Here is a 17,500-nt window from a genome sequence, read left to right as displayed (position 1 = left end):
GCACTGAACTGCAGCAGCGGATAGATCACAGATCAGCTTCCTTTTGGCCTCACATCGAGTCAAATCCATGATACCGGACGGAAACGGCGTCAGAAACAGATTTCAGCCGTGACGTGTTTATTTGAATTTGTCCACAGTGATGAGCAGGACGCCGCCGCAGCCGCCGCAGCCGTCAGCGTCTGATCGGGAACAAAAGCTGCTGCAGAAAACCACGAAACAACTGATCCAATCTCCCCACGCCACCGAGTTAAATGATCCAAGTTATTGTTACTGACACACACACACACACACACACACACACGCACACACACACACACACACACACACACACACACACACACTCACAGAACAATGCAGCGATGATTGCAGCGTGTGATTTGATTGCAATATGTTTGTTTTGGAAACGAAATCCTGATAATTAGTCTCTCCTGACGGCGCTCTCTATCTCCGCCCATCTGTTCCATTTGGCATCCCTCCATCGAACCAGGAGTCCCTCACCGCTCCGTCCTCACGACTCAACCGACTGCAACGGCACCGAAACACAAGCGGCGGCGCCTGAATGTCACCCAGTCATCGGCGAGGGGGAGGGTTGGGGGGTCTGGCGAGGCGTTCAGGAGCTCCTGAACGCCGGCCAACACGGACAGACGGACGGACAGATTGACTGGTTGTTGTTCTGATGGATAATTAGAGGAGATGCCGACACTTTGGCCGGTTAGAAACCCGCAGGAGGGGACGACGGGAGTATGTGATGCCGGGTACGCCACGAGGATAAGACGAGATCCTGTACATGTACTGTAATCCTGACCCACACGCTCTAAAACGGTCCTGAGGGTTTACGCGTGTGTGGGGCGCATCACACCGCGGATACGTACATCACACCGCGGATGCGTGCATCACGCCGCGGATACGTGCCAGGGATCGTACCTTAAGGAAAGTTCAGTCGGCCAAAAGACGGCGTGGAGCAGGTTTATTACCACATGAGCAGAGTGTACCCCCGCAGGTGATCCACTGAGCCCCAGGTGTGACGTCACAAACTGTCGCCCAAGGTGACTTAGACTCAGAGCGCACAGGTGGACGCGGGGGGGGGGGGGGGGGGTGCGGGGGGTTATGAAAGGCTAATCGAGCAGCAGCCGCGTTTCCCAGATGAGCTGTGGAGACGCAGCACCGCGGGGCGAAGGGACGGGCGTCAATAGCAGGTTTGATGTCGCAGTTAAAGCAAATCTTCCCTTTCTGCCATTTCTGCCATCTTAAAATGGTCCTAACCAGCCTGGTCCTGGTCCTGGTCCAGTCCCAGCCTGGTCCTGGTCCTGGTCCTGGTGCTGGTCCTGGTGCTGGTCCTGGTCCTGGTCCTGGTCCTGGTCCTGGTCCTGGTCAGATGCGTTCATGAACTGATGAAGCCTCTTGGATCAGAGGTGAAACGTCTTCCTGGACAAAGAACCAAGTCCAGTTGCTTTTGACTGAAGTTGCTTTGGGGACTCCTAATAAGCGCGTGGCGAGAGATGTCGCGTTGCCTAAACTTCAGTAGTCGGTGCCGATACACGATTCCCGGTGCCGGTTCGATACCACGGTAAAAAAAAAAAGGAGGATTTTCTAAAATCCTGTTCACTTAAACATGAACTTAGCAAAACGTTAAAATGACATTTCTATACCAGAGATACAGAACCTGACAGACTACAGTTTAACCAGTGGTCATAGTGATGATCCATACACACACACACACACACACGCACACACACACGCACACACACACACACACACACACACACACACACACACACACAAGAGGTCCAGGCTAACGTTAAACCTACGGCATGTTTGCAGCGTAACGTAAGACATGAATGCAGCCGAGTCCATTTTTGTGCTGGTTTTGCATCTGTTTTTAGTCATTTTGCATCTTTTTGTGGTGGTTTTGCATCTATTTTTAGTCATTTTGCATCTTTTTGTGGTGGTTTTGCATCTATTTTTAGTCATTTTGCATCTTTTTGTGGTGGTTTTGCATCTATTTTTAGTCATTTTGCATCTTTTTGTGGTGGTTTTGCATCTATTTTTAGTCATTTTGCATCTTTTTGTGGTGGTTTTGCATCTATTTTTAGTCATTTTGCATCTTTTTGTGCTGGTTTTGCATCTATTTTTAGTCATTTTGCATCTTTTTGTGGTGGTTTGCATCTATTTTTAGTCATTTTGCATCTTTTTGTGGTGGTTTTGCATCTATTTTTAGTCATTTTGCATCTTTTTGTGGTGGTTTTGCATCTATTTTTAGTCATTTTGCATCTCTTTGTTGCGGTTTTGCATCTATTTTTACACCTGAGCTTCACGGTCCAGACCCCAACGCCATGGGGGTCGTTTTCAAGTCTTCCACTCTGGGACCTGGTTTCTAAAGATCCTGTATCAGGCTCTGATGACGCCGGCTGCTGTGGACGGGCGACTGAACCACACTGAAGATGTGCGGTTACAGGAAACGCGTCTCCGTGTGGACGGGCCCTGGATCTTTCTCCTCCTTTTCAGATATTTCTCTTTTTCTCACATGTTGAATATAAAAACTAAAACCCTAAACGCGGAGGAGACATTTGCCGCAGTCAGAGCGGAGGTAGACTAACTCTATAAAGGTAGAAGCTAAAGCTGCGGCGTTGACCTGCACCAGTAGCTGCACGCCGAACAAAGCCCAGCAGGAGAAACTCCTCCATCATCCACGCAGACACGTCTGATAACAATCTGAGCCTGTCGGGGGGAATCGAACACTTTTCAACACAAATGCAAAGAAAAAAAGGGCAGAGTTTGAAAAGCACGCATGGTACCGAGTACATCTCTGTAACCCCCCCGACTGCTTCAGTCTGCGTCGCCCTGGTCTCCACTGAGGTCGGCTCCGCTCCTCCGCGCTCGCTCTTCCTCTATTTGCTTTAGAAATACCTCACCCTGCTTTCACAATCATCATGTTTACATTAGTCTCTCTCTCTCTCCGTCTGTGTCTCTCGCTCCCTTCCCTTCCTCCACCGCGCTCTCTGATTCATCCCATCTCTCTCTCTCTCTCTCTCTCTCTCTCTCTGTCGTTCTTCTTCCTCCCTAACTTCTGACTCAGTAGTCGTGAGCTTAAACGTCCCCTCAGTGATGTTTGCTGTGACTTCGTTGGGATGCTACGCTACGACCCGTTAGCGTCTGTGTCAGACGGATCCTGTCGTGGCACTTAAAGACAAAAATGAAGCGTAAATACGCGATGAATGTTTAGATGAACAGTGATTTACACGGTTATCTTCAGACTAAACTTCATGCTTCTCTTCCACGTGTTTGATTCCCACACAGACGTTCCTCTGACGTCTCGTCCAAACGCTCATTGTTCAGAATCTCTTCACAGAATTACTCTGAATTCAAACTTCAGGCGTCTGATCTGTGACGTTTATCAAGACTCTGTTAAATAACGTTGGTGCACGGACGTCTTCAGAGCCAAAGGCCCCCCGGGCACAGACCTGTCAGGGGCCCCCACACAGAATAAGACACCTACATTCAGTCAGCTTTTAGTCATTTTACGTCCATTTTTAGTCATTTTGCATCTTTTTGTGCTGGTTTTGCATCTATTTTTAGTCATTTTGCATCTTTTTGTGGTGGTTTTGCATCTATTTTTGGTCATTTTGCATCTTTTTCTGGTGGTTTTGCATCTATTTTTAGTCATTTTGCATCTTTTTGAGGTGGTTTTGCATCTATTTTTAGTCATTTTGCATCTTTTTGTGCTGGTTTTGCATCTATTTTTAGTCATTTTGCATCTTTTTCTGGTGGTTTTGCATCTATTTTTAGTCATTTTGCATCTTTTTGTGCTGGTTTTGCATCTATTTTAAGTCTTTTGTGTCTTTGTCATAATTTGTGTCTATTTGTGGTCATGTTGTTTGTACTTGTGGTACTTTAGCTTCTCTTTGTGACCATTTTTACGGCGGTGCAGCCACATTTTATGAGTCAGGGCCGTCGACCTCATGGACCCTGTGTCGTGGTCGGCCCCTTCAGTAATCCATCCGTCCTCAGAGTTAGCTTGCTTGCTAATGCGGCCACACCTCCACACTAGCTAGCGTTTGTCACCTCTGCGCTTTATACCGAAGTTAGCAAAAATGTCCGCCGCCCGTTCTGCTCCGTTGATTTGAACGTAAATATAATTTCTATCCGATTTGACTTCTACGTCTTCAGCGCTAGAAAATTGCGTTTTAGCCGCGTGTTCCTGCCGCTGTGAGCGCCGTCCAGCTGTGCGTCCTCGCTCCAATCAGCGTGAGTCGCAAAACTCACACACGGGCCGTTAATGCACCAACATTAGCGTGTTTATCGTGACTCCTCCGGGCACGCCGTGTCGTGAAATAACACCTTTCTCAGGAGGTCATGGTGCAGAACATTCTCTCTGGTTAACTGTCGACCACCGCTGGAGCTACGCCGTCACATCAACACATCTGGAGACACACCTCCTCCCCTCTCTCTCTCTCTCTCTCTCTCTCTCTCTCTCTCCCTCTCTCTCTCTCTCTCTCTCTCTGCCTCCCCCCTCTCTCTCTCTCTCTCTCTCTCCCTCCTCTCTCTCTCTCTCTCTCTCTCTCTCTCTCTCTCTCTCTCTCTCTGCCTCCCCCTCTCTCTCTCTCTCTCTCTCTCTCCCTCTCTCTCTCTCCCTCTCTCTCTCTCTCTCTCTCTCTCTCTCTCTCCCCCTCTCTCTCTCTCTCTCTCTCTCTCCCTCTCTCTCTCTCTCTCCCTCTCTCTCTCTCTCTCTCTCTCTCTCTCTCTCTCTCTCTCGCTCTCTCGCTCTCTCTCTTCTTTGATTATTCTCTCATTTTTGTTTCTCGTGTGCTTTCTGCAGCACTTTCGCTCTCCTACTTCCTGTCTCTCTCTCTCTCTCTCTCTCTCTCTGCCTCTCTCTCTCTCTCTCTCTCTGCCGGTTTTATATACCCTCCGTCTCTCTTTCTCTCTTCCCCCACACAAGTAATATGATCTCTGCTATCAGGTCGACACAGCCGTGAATCAAAAGACACAGAGAGAGAAATATAGTACAAACCTTAGTGGCCCCACCCCCACCACTCTCTCTCTCTCTCTCTCCCTCCCTCTCTCTCTCTCTCTCTCTCTCTCATCTACAACATCCCTACCCCCAACAAAACCTCTTCTCTCTCCCTCTCTCTTCAGTCCCTACCCCCAACCACACCACACAGCTCTCTCTCTCTCCACATCTCCAGCGTTTCTGAAACAAATTTACTCTCTGACGGAAAAAAAAACCCCACAATGCAACAACTGTGTGGTTCTGAGCGCACGACGTTTCTACAGCAAGCAGCCGATCGCCATTAAAGGAAAACACGCCGAGGCTTAAATAACAAACACTGTAGTTTAAACCACGCTGATGTGAGGTTATATTCACGTCCAGTTCGCTCTTATTGAGGTAAAAGGTCACAGTGAAGGCCGGGTATCGCCGCTGAGACGCGATCTCGGGGTATAAAGGTTCACCGATGTTTGAGACGCGGCTTCATCGATACGCAGATCAGCGGTGCGGTCGGAGTGAACCGCGAACCGGCCCACGGTCCGATTACGAAGCTAAGAAGGGGTCGACTAAACTTTCCTGCTCCTGTAAAGCGTCTCCACTTCGCTCTCGTGAAAAAAAGTCGCCGCTAGACTTCGTCAGAAACTTTTAAAAGTAGTCGCCGGGTTAATTCTCAGCAGTTATTTGTCAGCTTAAATAATGAAAATTCATCTGTTTTTAGTCATTTTGCATCTTTTTGTGCCGGTTTTGCATCTATTTTTAGTCATTTTGCATCTTTTTGTGATGGTTTTGCATCTATTTTTAGTCATTTTGCATCTTTTTGTGGTGGTTTTGCATCTATTTTTAGTCATTTTGCATCTTTTTGTGCCGGTTTTGCATCTATTTTTAGTCATTTTGCATCTTTTTGTGGTGGTTTTGCATCTATTTTTAGTCATTTTGCATCTTTTTGTGGTGGTTTTGCATCTATTTTTAGTCATTTTGCATCTTTTTGTGCTGGTTTAGCATCTATTTTTAGTCATTTTGCATCTTTTTGTGCCGGTTTTGCATCTATTTTTAGTCATTTTGCATCTTTTTGTGGTGGTTTTGCATCTTTTTTTAGTCATTTTGCATCTTTTTGTGGTGGTTTTGCATCTATTTTTAGTCATTTTGCATCTATTTTTAGTCATTTTGCATCTTTTTGTGGTGGTTTTACATCTATTTTAAGTCATTTTGCATCTTTTTGTGGTGGTTTTGCATCTATTTTTAGTCATTTTGCATCTTTTTGTGGTGGTTTTGCATCTATTTTAAGTCATTTTGCATCTTTTTGTGGTGGTTTTGCATCTATTTTTAGTCATTTTGCATCTTTTTGTGGTGGTTTTGCATCTATTTTTAGACATTTAGCATCTTTTTGTGGTGGTTTTGCATCTATTTTTAGTCATTTTGCATCTTTTTGTGGTGGTTTTGCATCTATTTTTAGTCATGTTGCATCTTTTTGTGTTGGTTTTGCATCTATTTTTAGTCATTTTGCATCTTTTTGTGATGGTTTTGCATCTATTTTTAGTCATTTTGCATCTTTTTGAGGTGGTAGTAAACGGTTTCAGAGTTTCTGAAAACATTTTATGAGAGAAAAAGTCCAAACAGAAACAGAATATCGAGTCATATTTGATCAGCGCTGTTTGACAGGAGCTTCATGAGCCTGAGAGCTGGACGATCTGTCCAACATCGTCCGTCTGGATACAGATCATTTCATATTTCTACGATGATATAAATCAGGATGAAGCATCTTTTATGCTAAGTTAATACATAAACAGTCAATATGAAATGACCACATGGTGAAGCCTATTTTTGTTTCCTCCTGTTTAAAGTAATTGCCTTTTTTACAATATACACAAATACACTGGAACACTAACGTCGGACTTTTACACGCCGCCGCCACAGCGACTTCCTGTTTGATCCAATCAGGAAGCTCCGTCAGCGTCAGTTCTCTGAGTGTCCACTAGGGGCAGGTTTGATAACAGAGCAGTTTCTCATTGAGCCCCATGTTAAACAGGCCGTTTACACAGCATCATTAAACCTGTTTAAGGACAAAGCAGGCGATGCTTGTTCATGTACTGTATACATGTCTATGGTTCACGGTGCTACACCTGCCAGGTAATCTGCACAACATGAGACGAATTTATAATCCGAATAACACAGTACCTCAACTTGTTCAGACCTCACTGTGTCATATTCAAACTCTTACATCCTGTTTCTTTGGCTTCTCTCTCCACGCTGGTTGTTGATTTCACGTGCACAAGATAGTTTATGTGTTTTATCTTCAGTGTTCGGTTCATTGATGACTCTAAATCACCCGTAGGTGTGAATGGTTGTCTGTCTCTGTTCGTCTCTATGTGTCCTGTGATAGACTGGCGTCCTGTCCAGGGTGGACCCCGCCTCACGCCCGATGTCAGCTGGGATCGGCTCCACCCCCCCACGACCCCGACAGGGATAAGAGGTCGAAGATGAGTGAATGAATGAATGAATTTTGTCTTTTTATTATGTTTTATGGTTTTTATTCTACTGCACAGCCCTTTGGAAACATGTGCTTTATAAATGAACTGGATTGGATTGTTTGATTTTGATGAAAAGTCGTTTTTATCGGGTGTAACAGACGTTAGAGACGGTGTTACTAACCGTGTGTTCTAGGTTTAAACAGGTGTCATAAACGGGAGCAGACAGAAAACGATCCGTCCGTCAATAATCCGATCAATCTGAGGAATCTACGGCGACCCGTCAGTGACTCAGTGACAGCAGAGATTATAATTATGATTTAAAAAGAGACAGAAAAGAGGGAAGAGTTCCCTCAAGTGCTGTGAGCGTTAATCACCCTGAGGCCGACGTCAGTGACAAGCTGCAGAGACTCGTCCATGAGCTGTCCACACTTCTACACTTTGACACTTCTACACTTCTACACTTTTACACTTGTGATCGTCGGTTCATCAGTTTGAGCTTTAATTAAGATACAAATGTGAATAAACTGCACATCTTTGAGTCGTGGACGTCGTCTTTGGGCCGTTTATGAACCGAACTCCTGACGGATTAACGCAGAATATAATCCTCACATTAATCTGTGATGAAAATAACTGTTAGTTTCAGCCTTATGTGATAAAATACAGATCATCTTCCTTCATCTGCACGTCAGTAAAGTTTATTTAAACGTTCACTGAGAGACGCAGGACTGCAGCTCAGCACAGTTTGACGAGCCAGCAACTTAAAAGTGATTAAAAAGTATATTTTAACGTTGTTTTGAAGAAGAAGAATTACTTTAATAATCCCACAACGGGGAAATTTGATTTTTTCACTGTTATTAATCATGTTACACACACACAGGCCCGAAACACACACACACACACACACACACAGGACCTATATACATGCAATTAAGGAGAGATGTTAGAGCGAGGGGGCTGCCAGTGACCAGCGCCCCGAGCAGTTGGGGGTTCAGTACCTTGCTCAAAAGCACCTCAGCAGTGCCCAGGAGATGAACTGGCACCTCTCCAGCCACCAGTCCATGCTCCATACATGGTCCACACAGGGACTTGAACCAGCGACCCTACTGTTTCCAGCCAAGTCACCTATGGACTGAGCTACTGCCGCCCTAAAAAACGTGCAACGACGTCGTTGAATATCGGGAAAATCACGACTGTTGAGTTTCTCCTGCGAAACTTTCTTTTGTTTACCAGAAAATGTGCTTTTAAGTTTCTTTAAAATCAATAATTTAGTAGAAAAAAGCCTAAAAAATGACCCAACAACAACAACGTGACTTGTGTTAAATGAACTTTAACTAAAACTATTCATTTGATTTATTCTTGATTCTGTCAGAGTTCATTTAGAGTCGGTTGACAGTGTAATGCATTGTATGTTAATTGTGTAATAACATCAAATATCCTTTATGAAAGTCTGAAACCTGCTTTTTGAGTCATAACGGTGTAAAAGCACAATTTAATCCAGCTCAAAAACGCTCCATCGCTAATCTAGAATATCGGTAATCTGTGAATTCTCCTCTAAAATCTCTCATGTTTGCCTCTAAAGTTGTTCATAAAAGGAGAAAACACTCAGTATTTCTCCTTTGTTCTGTATTAAATGCACAAAACCTGGCGTTACCATGTAGTTACGTCCTTTATTTTTCCCTGAATCACCAGAAAAACCTGCTTCATCGTGATGTTAGTCGTAGATTGTGGACACTTCTCCTGCTGGAACACACACATGTTAGGAATGAATGTGTTTTAGCTGTGTGTGTGACTCTGAAGAGACTCCACCACACAACAAAAGTGAATACAGAGTGGTAAATAATGTGCAGATAATAGCTGCAGTCAGCTGAACCCAGTCCAGTTCAATAATTAAGCAATTCATCACTGTCAGGGGAGAGGAGGGGCGCGTGGTCCCGCCGCCGCTGGTGCTTCCTAAAAAGGTGCCCAGACACCTTCCGTCCCACCCAGCCGTGTGTATTGACTGGCTCCTGAAGAGCTCCAGGTTGTGAATGTGACCGTGACCTTTGACCTCAGAGCTTCCCAGACACCAATTAACCAAAACATCACTTAACAGAAATGAAAGAGGCGACGGATCCAGGGAAATTCAACCATTTTACGCGTAAAAGAAAAAAGCGCAAAAACGTCCGTTCCTCGCATCCATTACGCACCCGTTCTCCCCGTGACGCCTCTCTTTGGGGCCTAATTACTGCTAAACTTAATCACCTTTCAATTAGCAGTGCAGAAGTTTTAATTACGGTGTCGTTACATCACTGGGTGAACAGAGGATGTGGGTAAAAGGACTGCTGCGCCTCATCCAGTGGACTACGGTTGATAACAGGAGCCTAATAAAGCGATTAATGAGCTGGTGCTTAACTGGAGAGACAGATGAAGGCAGGGAGGGATGAGAGACATGAGGGTGATGGTGATGATGTGCTGCTGCTGCTGCTGCTGCTGCTGCTTCATCCCCAGACAATAGGAAAACACACGCTCCTGTATTTGCTCTTACCTTGTTGTTGCCAAAGGCCGGGTCAGGGTAGGAGAGCTGCCCCAGCCTGGTGTGCTCTGACGCGGCCAGAGGCTGAGGAGGAGGCGGGTAAACGGTTACATCCATGGCTCAAAATACATCCACTTCTCCGGGTCTGTCCGTCTGTCCTTCCCTTCTTTCTTCCCTTCTTTCTTCTCTTATTGTTTTTTTAGTTTTTCCTACAAAGTTAAACAATGAGCAAGCCGGAGAAAAAGCGTCTGATCGGGAACTAAAGCGGGAATCAAACCCGGACTAAAGCGAGTTTACGCAGCCGCTGGAGTTCGGCTCGGTGCTCCTCTGCTCCACGCCGGGTTTCATGCTCCACAAACTGCAAACTTCCACAACACCTGAGCAGCAGAACGGCCGCGGTGCGCTCTGGAGACGCGTCGGTTCCGTCCTTTGTGCGCGACAGAGTCCGTGTGTCCGTGCGCCCGGGTTCGGTTCGGACAGAGGGGGCCGCGCGGAGGAGGAGGGGGTGAGGGTCGGGGTCTGGGTCTGTGTCGGGTCCCTGTGTGTCCCAGCCGGGTCGGGACTGTTCGGATAAAGCTGCTCCTCCACCGTGTGCTCGGTGCAGACTATAGGTGCCTCGCGGAGCCCAGTCCATACAAAGAGAGCTCGCGCGTAAAGGTAGCCGGAGTGATCCACGGTGAAGCCGGATGCGCGTTTTCTTACAAAATAAAAGCTTCGTGAAAAACCAAACCAAGAGCTTTGAGAGGACGAAGCAAACCCCACGAATTCAACACATTAGTTATGTTTGTTTAAAAAGTGAGATTTTTAAAATAAAATACTGCTGCAAAATAAAAGGGGATTTTATTTTGAAGGTGGCGGACATATATCCGGTTGTGTCCACCAGGATCCAGAGGAGCTGAAGGGCAGATTGTGCTCCACCTAGAGGTCCAGACAGGGTCTCACCTCAGCCCACTTCAGACCCCTCAGTGAGTTTTAATCAACTTTCAACACAAAACAACTAAAAATAAAGATGCAAGTTCATTATTTTAGATTATATTGTTTTGTTATTTCCCAGAAAATTCTGTTTAATCTACAAATCAATGATGTTTGGATGTTCTGAGTTCACTTAAAGGTTGAATCTGTAGAATCTTTATTCAAAAACACAATGAAAGTTTTGCTTTTTCATAAAAAAGAAATTTATTCTGAATTATTTTTTAAATTTTTTGATGTGTTTTTGACAATGACTTCCTGTCCCGTTGTGTTTATGTATTTATAACCTTTATTTAAACTCTGGAGTTTATCGAGGAGCGACTTAATTTGCAATAAAACCGAAATAAAAACACAAAAACATTTTAAAACTACAAAAGCAAATCAGAAAAGTCAAGTGAGAGAGAAGAATGAACAAAAGAGAAATGGAGTTAAAAACAGGAGCAGTTAGAATCAAATAAGACGCAGCTGTGGATTTAAAGTGTACGAATGATCCGAGCCAGGGTTGTCTGTTGTTGGGTGCAGCTACTGTAGGCTGGCACTGGGTGAAATGGAGTTAGCCAATGGTGCAGCTGCTTGGGAGCCTCAGTGAAGGGGGCGTTCTTTGTCCCAGCAGCTGAGTGAGCGGAGACGGGCAACAACCAGAGTCACTATAGGCCGAGCATTCACTCCATGGACTGAGAGAAAGGAGAGGAACGCCATTCAAACGCACGCCCACATGGCTACGCTGCTCCTGGATGCTAACATCACTTTCATCTGCACTTAGCTGGAACGGCTAACGCTAACGGCTAACGCTAACTGTCGGTCAAACTCCTCTAAGGGCGCACTCACACTGTTCCCAAACACGTCTCACGGCTAAAGTCTGGTTCCTTTGACCAGTGTGAGTGCAACCGTATCGTGTCTAGGAGCGGCACGCTTGCCGTCCACGGCCCGTCTGAGAGAGGTGGGCTTTAGTAAAGCACGTTCGCACATGTACGAGTACGAGCGTGCGCACGTGTACGAGCACGAGGCCTACGGCGGTTCTGAGGTCATTTCCTGTGCGCCTGTTGGGACGTAGAAAAAAGAAGGAGGGACCATGCGCGGACATTTCAAACAATGGCGGTGAAAGGTTCACGTTGGTGTGATGCGGAGGTGGAGTGTTTACTGCAGATTTGGTCGATGAAAAGATTCAAAAACAGTCGACAAGACGCACAAAAACTCTGAGGTCTACGGAAAGATCTGGAAACAAAGCCACGCATCGCCATGACGTCATCAATGCGTGTGACGTGTTACGGCGTGATGACGTATAGGCAGCAAGAAGCATTCTCCGAGGCCCAGGTAGTGTGAGTACAAACGGGCCTGGGGGGGGGGACAAGGACCCTAAAGCACGGGGCACGGCACAGAGGCACAGTGGGAGTGCGCCCTTAGAAGTGTGTGAATGGATGTAACTTGCACGTTGGTGTGGGGAAGTGGCGCCACAAAGACGTTTGCTGCAGATGTTGGATTTCTGTAACTCTCGGACGCACTTTGCTTCAAACACACGGTGATGAACATCTGTCCGTCCACTGTGACAGCAGCACAGACCTCCTCTTTAACAACCACACCTTAGGTCCAACGATGCTGTAAAGAGGAGATCCGCAAAATCGTTTGTTGTTGTGGTTTTGTTTCTTTGCGCGGACGAACACATTTGTTTGTGTTTAGAAAGAGAGATTATTAAAGAGTCGATCATCAGAGTAGGACGGGTGGTTTCTGCCCCTCTGGATCATCTTCAGTGACAGAACAACACATTTCCATTATCTGCAAATACATGAACACAGATGCACATCAACAAAGAGAGTCACACACACACACACACACGTACACGTACACGCACAAATACGCACACACACGCACACACACACACACTTTCACAGATGCTCACACATGCATATCAAATATAAAAATCCTCTCACACACATAAAGTACCAGCAGACACACACATGGAAGTAACACACACACACACACACTGACACACAGACACACACACACACACACACACACACACACACACACACACACACACACACACACACACACACACACACACTTTAGAAACATAACCTTGGACACACACTGCTTAGCTTATCCACACACAAATAGGTATCATAAAATGTGTTTCTCTGTTTCATGCATTTTCAAACACTCTTTCTCACTCTCCCTCACACACACACACACACACACACACACACACACACACACACACACACACACACACACGCCACAAACCAGCCCACACATACTTAGTGAACATACATACAGTGGGCGTAACGCCCTTCCCCCCACATACACACATACATATATGCACTCCCCTCCCCTCTGAAAAAGACATAATTCACTTGCACATTCTCCTCCCCCACACACAGTTCCTCTCTATAAAACTACACACACACACACACAACCACACATACACACAACTACACACACACACACACACACACACAGACACACACACACACAGAGAGAGAGAGACACACACACACACACACACGGATATAAACACAAATGCAAGCACACAACTACCATCATAAACATATACACTAAAACCAAGCACACACACATACTGACTTAAATACTCTACATATACAACACACACACACACACACACACAACCACACACACACACACACACACACACACACACACACACACACACACACACACACACACAGATATAAACACAAATGCAAGCACACAACCACAGTCACAAACCTATACACTAAAACCAAGCACACACACATGGACTTTAGTACTCTACATATACTACACACACACACACTCACACACACACACACACACACACACACACAGACACACACACACACACACACACGGATATAAACACAAATGCAAGCACACAACTACCATCATAAACCTATACACTAAAACCAAGCACACACACATATATACCTAAATACTTTACATATACTACACACACACACACACACACACACACACACATACACAAATCCATCTGCACACAAACACACAACTGCAAACGTACAATCACCCCGCCTGTGCTGCAGCATATGCAGGTCAACATGCATTAACATAATGTATATATACAGTATATTTATATGTGTGTATACTGTATATAAAACATATGCACAAGCAAATCCCCTCTCTCTCTCTCTCTCTCTCTCTCTCTCTCTCCCCCCCTCTCTCTCTCTCTCTCTCTCTCTCTCTCTCTCTTCCTGCAGGTCTTAGATTTCCATGCATGAGCCCCGCACACATCAGATGGGTTGGAGTCGTAATGTACTGCAGCATTTGAATGATGTGTGTCTCTTCATGTCGGTGGATTACATTATAGATTCATGGCACAGAAGAAATCCAGTGCAGCCGGCTCTTTAGGTTTTATAGCCTCCTAGTGTGAGAGAGGAGAGGCAAAGAACAACCTGCAGAGGGGAGTTTACCACCCAAAGTAACCAGAAATAATGTCAAATACTGTGAGATGACTGTAACGTTCCCCTCGTGTGACCAAGAGGAACATTTCATGCTAATTAGAACAATAAGATCATAAAATATGTGTACGAGGGCGCGGATTTCCTTCTTAATTTCCTGCGTTTAGCTGGACATTCATACGGAAATGTTATAAAACCCTCAAGGGGCCGTCACGTGATGAGATTTTTGCGCCGGGTTCACCACGAGGGTCTGGCGCAAAGAGCCGGTACACAGCTGAATCAGCGTTAGCATTAAACAACGGTTAGCTCGTAAAGTGGCGCTGCACAAACCTGCTGTGAGGCTGATGAACCTCCGTCATTACGGCTCCTTCAGAGATCGTGATACGACTTTAATGTGACGTTAAATAGTTCGGGAAACTCTGCGAATCTGAGCGGGGCGCGCAGCTACGTTGGGCGCTACCGGCTCCTCCATTGGAAGTGAATGGAGCGGCCGGCGCGGAGCGTTTTTACCGCGTGTCCTGTAACGGCGCCTTTATGAAACGACTCGAAGACACAATTTCTATTATGACTTTATTCTTAAAATCTCACATTATTATTATTAATCTATGTTTTTTCCCACAGTGGCACCTTTTAGTTTTTATTCTCGCTCCGCAGATGTTTTCACACCGCCACGCGCTAACTCGTTACTCGCCGCCTCCAGTCCTTTGTTCGGTCAGTTGTGACCATGGCAACCACGTGACCGCTCACAGATTGTGCGCTGCGGCCCAGAGGAGGAGCTGGACGCAGGCGCTGCTTTTAAAAACGCTTTATGGGGAAGTTCTCCCGCAGGTCGGGTGGCTAACAGGGAGGGTGCCGCGCGGCGGTGAAGCCTCAACATCCCTTCTTCTTCTTCTTGTTCTTGTTCTTGTTCTTCTTCTTCTTCTTCTTCTTCTTCTTGTTCTTCTTCTTCTTCCTCTTCTTGTTCTTCTTCTTCTTCTTCTTCCTCTTCTTCTTCTTCTTCTTCTTCTTCTTCTTCCTCTTCTTCTTCTTCTTCTTATTCTTATTCTTCTTCTTCTTCTTCTTCCTCTTCTTCTTCTTCTTCTTCTTCCAGAATTTCACTTTAACACAAAGAAACACAAAATAACAATAGAGGAGGCGAAAGCATCCGTGTTAAAGAGACGTCGGGGCCTTTGCACGTCTGTGCCCGGAGGCCCGTCCCAAAGTCACCTTCAGTAACTTTCTCCATTCAAACTTTTCATTTCAGCAGAAAGCAAGAAAACAACACATCCCTGCTGAGTCAACGGGCGCTCAGGATATCTTTTATCCCACGTGCTAAACATAAAGTAGCACATATCTACAAAATGTACTTTGTTAGACTAGCCCCTGTTGGTCACGTGACCCTTGCCGTGCAGGTCAAAGCGGTTTGTTGAGAATTTTCCCATCAGGTGAATTTATTCCTTTACTTAAGGTTCATCCGTCAGACATTTCCTCATGAACACGTTCGTAGCAAATCCTGCGTAAAGTCCGAAGAATTTTCGACCAAAAACGACATTACGTGGGGCGACACGGTGTAGTGGTGGTTAGCACTGTTGCCTCACAGCGAGAGGGTTCCTGGTGTGAATCCCGGCTGGGGCCCTTCTGTGTGGAGCATGTTGTCCCCGTGTCTGCGTGGGTTTTCTCCGGGTTCTCCGGTTTCCTCCCACAGTCCAAAGACGTGCAGGTGTTGGGTTCATTGATGACTCTAACACCCGTAGGTGTGAATGGTTGTCTGTCTCTGTTCGTCTCTATGTGTCCTGTGATAGACTGGCGTCCTGTCCAGGGTGGACCCCGCCTCACGCCCGATGTCAGCTGGGATCGGCTCCAGCCCCCCGCGCAACCCCGACAGGAACAAGCGGTTGAAGATGAATGAATGAACAACGTGAAGGTTAGAGTGAGGCATTAAAACACTTGGTTAGGATCAGAAAAGAGGCCGTTGGTCGTTTACTACAGGCAGGAATCGAACCATGCTCCACTGGCTTAAAGTCCTGTGTTTTACATCCGCCCAACCGTCCTTCACAGTGGGGAACACACACAATAAACACGTGCAACACACACGAATACCTGAGCATTACCTTTCGTTGTTAAATGCAGGAGAACTCCCCGAGAGCACGGCTCTGTGGTCCCCGACCCTCGACCCAAACTGCAGCTAACCAGAATCATCTCTATTATTCATTTGTTAACATTAAAAATGTGCACGTGTGTGTTCGTCCCCGCTGTATTCACGTGTCTGACTGTTGATTTCAGGGGGAGGAGCCACGTCTGCGGGTCGAACTCAGACGGAGACAAGAAAGAAGAACGAGAGGAGAACAGGTAGGACGCTTTCAACAGGAGGAGAAAAGGAGAAGTCACAGCGATACAAATGTACACAAACATATTTATTATTAACTTTTATGACCCTTGTACAAACCAACGCCTCTCTCTCTCTCTCTCTCTCTCTCTCTCTCTCTCTCTCTCTCTCTCTCTCTCTCTCACACACACACACACACACGCACACACACACACACACACTCGCTCCTCTGATGTGAAAGTCTCATATTCCATGAATGTCAGGTCCACTGAATACATTTGCACATTTTGAGCTGAGGGTTGATGCATCATTCAGGCCTGTGTTTCCATGCTGTTGCTGTTTTACACCCAATCTCATCATTATTTCATATTTGCCTATTTATTATGCTGCTGTACACACACACACACACACGCGTACACAGACACACACACACACACACACAGTGATAAATGTGTTGCAGAAAATCAAATCAATTCACATTTTGAGCCAAAGTTTATTGGAGTATTCACGGCAAAGACACTTTAGTTATGAGTTATTTTATTTTGAAATACAAAACGCTGAATCAGGGATTAGTAAAACTATCTTTTACCATAAAGATGGGAAATGCTGGTGGAAAGTAGCATCCTCGTGAGTCCGTCCTGATCTCTGATGGTTGTGTTTTACTCTCAGATCAGTCTGGTAACGTGCAGCGGAGAGAATTTGGAGAAGTTTGAGCAGTTTGAACCGATCAGCGTTAAAACAGAAGAGACTGTTGAGTGTGAACAACATGGAGGCTTCCACGGATGAGATGAGCAGCTATGGAGCAAGCCGCTCACTAACTCTTTGTTCTCTGGATCCTTCTGTTGA

At 45.8% G+C, this 17,500-nt stretch overlaps 1 protein-coding gene and 1 long non-coding RNA gene across 2 annotated transcripts in view; one reads left to right on the top strand and one right to left on the bottom strand.

Annotated features, from left to right (window-relative positions):
• Positions 1-10,204, bottom strand: part of tox (thymocyte selection-associated high mobility group box) — a 48,274-nt gene extending 38,070 nt beyond the window's left edge. Inside the window, exon 1 of the mRNA XM_083928089.1 lies at positions 9,980-10,204. Within this exon, the coding sequence (XP_083784215.1) occupies positions 9,980-10,084 (105 nt within the window). The 5' untranslated portion in view covers positions 10,085-10,204. The remainder of the gene's footprint in view (positions 1-9,979) is intronic.
• LOC310957509 overlaps positions 1-17,500 on the top strand; it is a 98,172-nt gene that overhangs the window by 3,018 nt on the left and 77,654 nt on the right. The gene's annotated exons all lie outside the window — the stretch shown is intronic.

The sequence above is a fragment of the Echiichthys vipera genome, assembly GCF_963691815.1.
Source record: "Echiichthys vipera genome assembly, chromosome: 15".
Classification (NCBI taxonomy): Eukaryota; Metazoa; Chordata; class Actinopteri; order Perciformes; family Trachinidae; genus Echiichthys; species Echiichthys vipera.
This window is presented reverse-complemented; position numbering and strand designations above follow the sequence as displayed.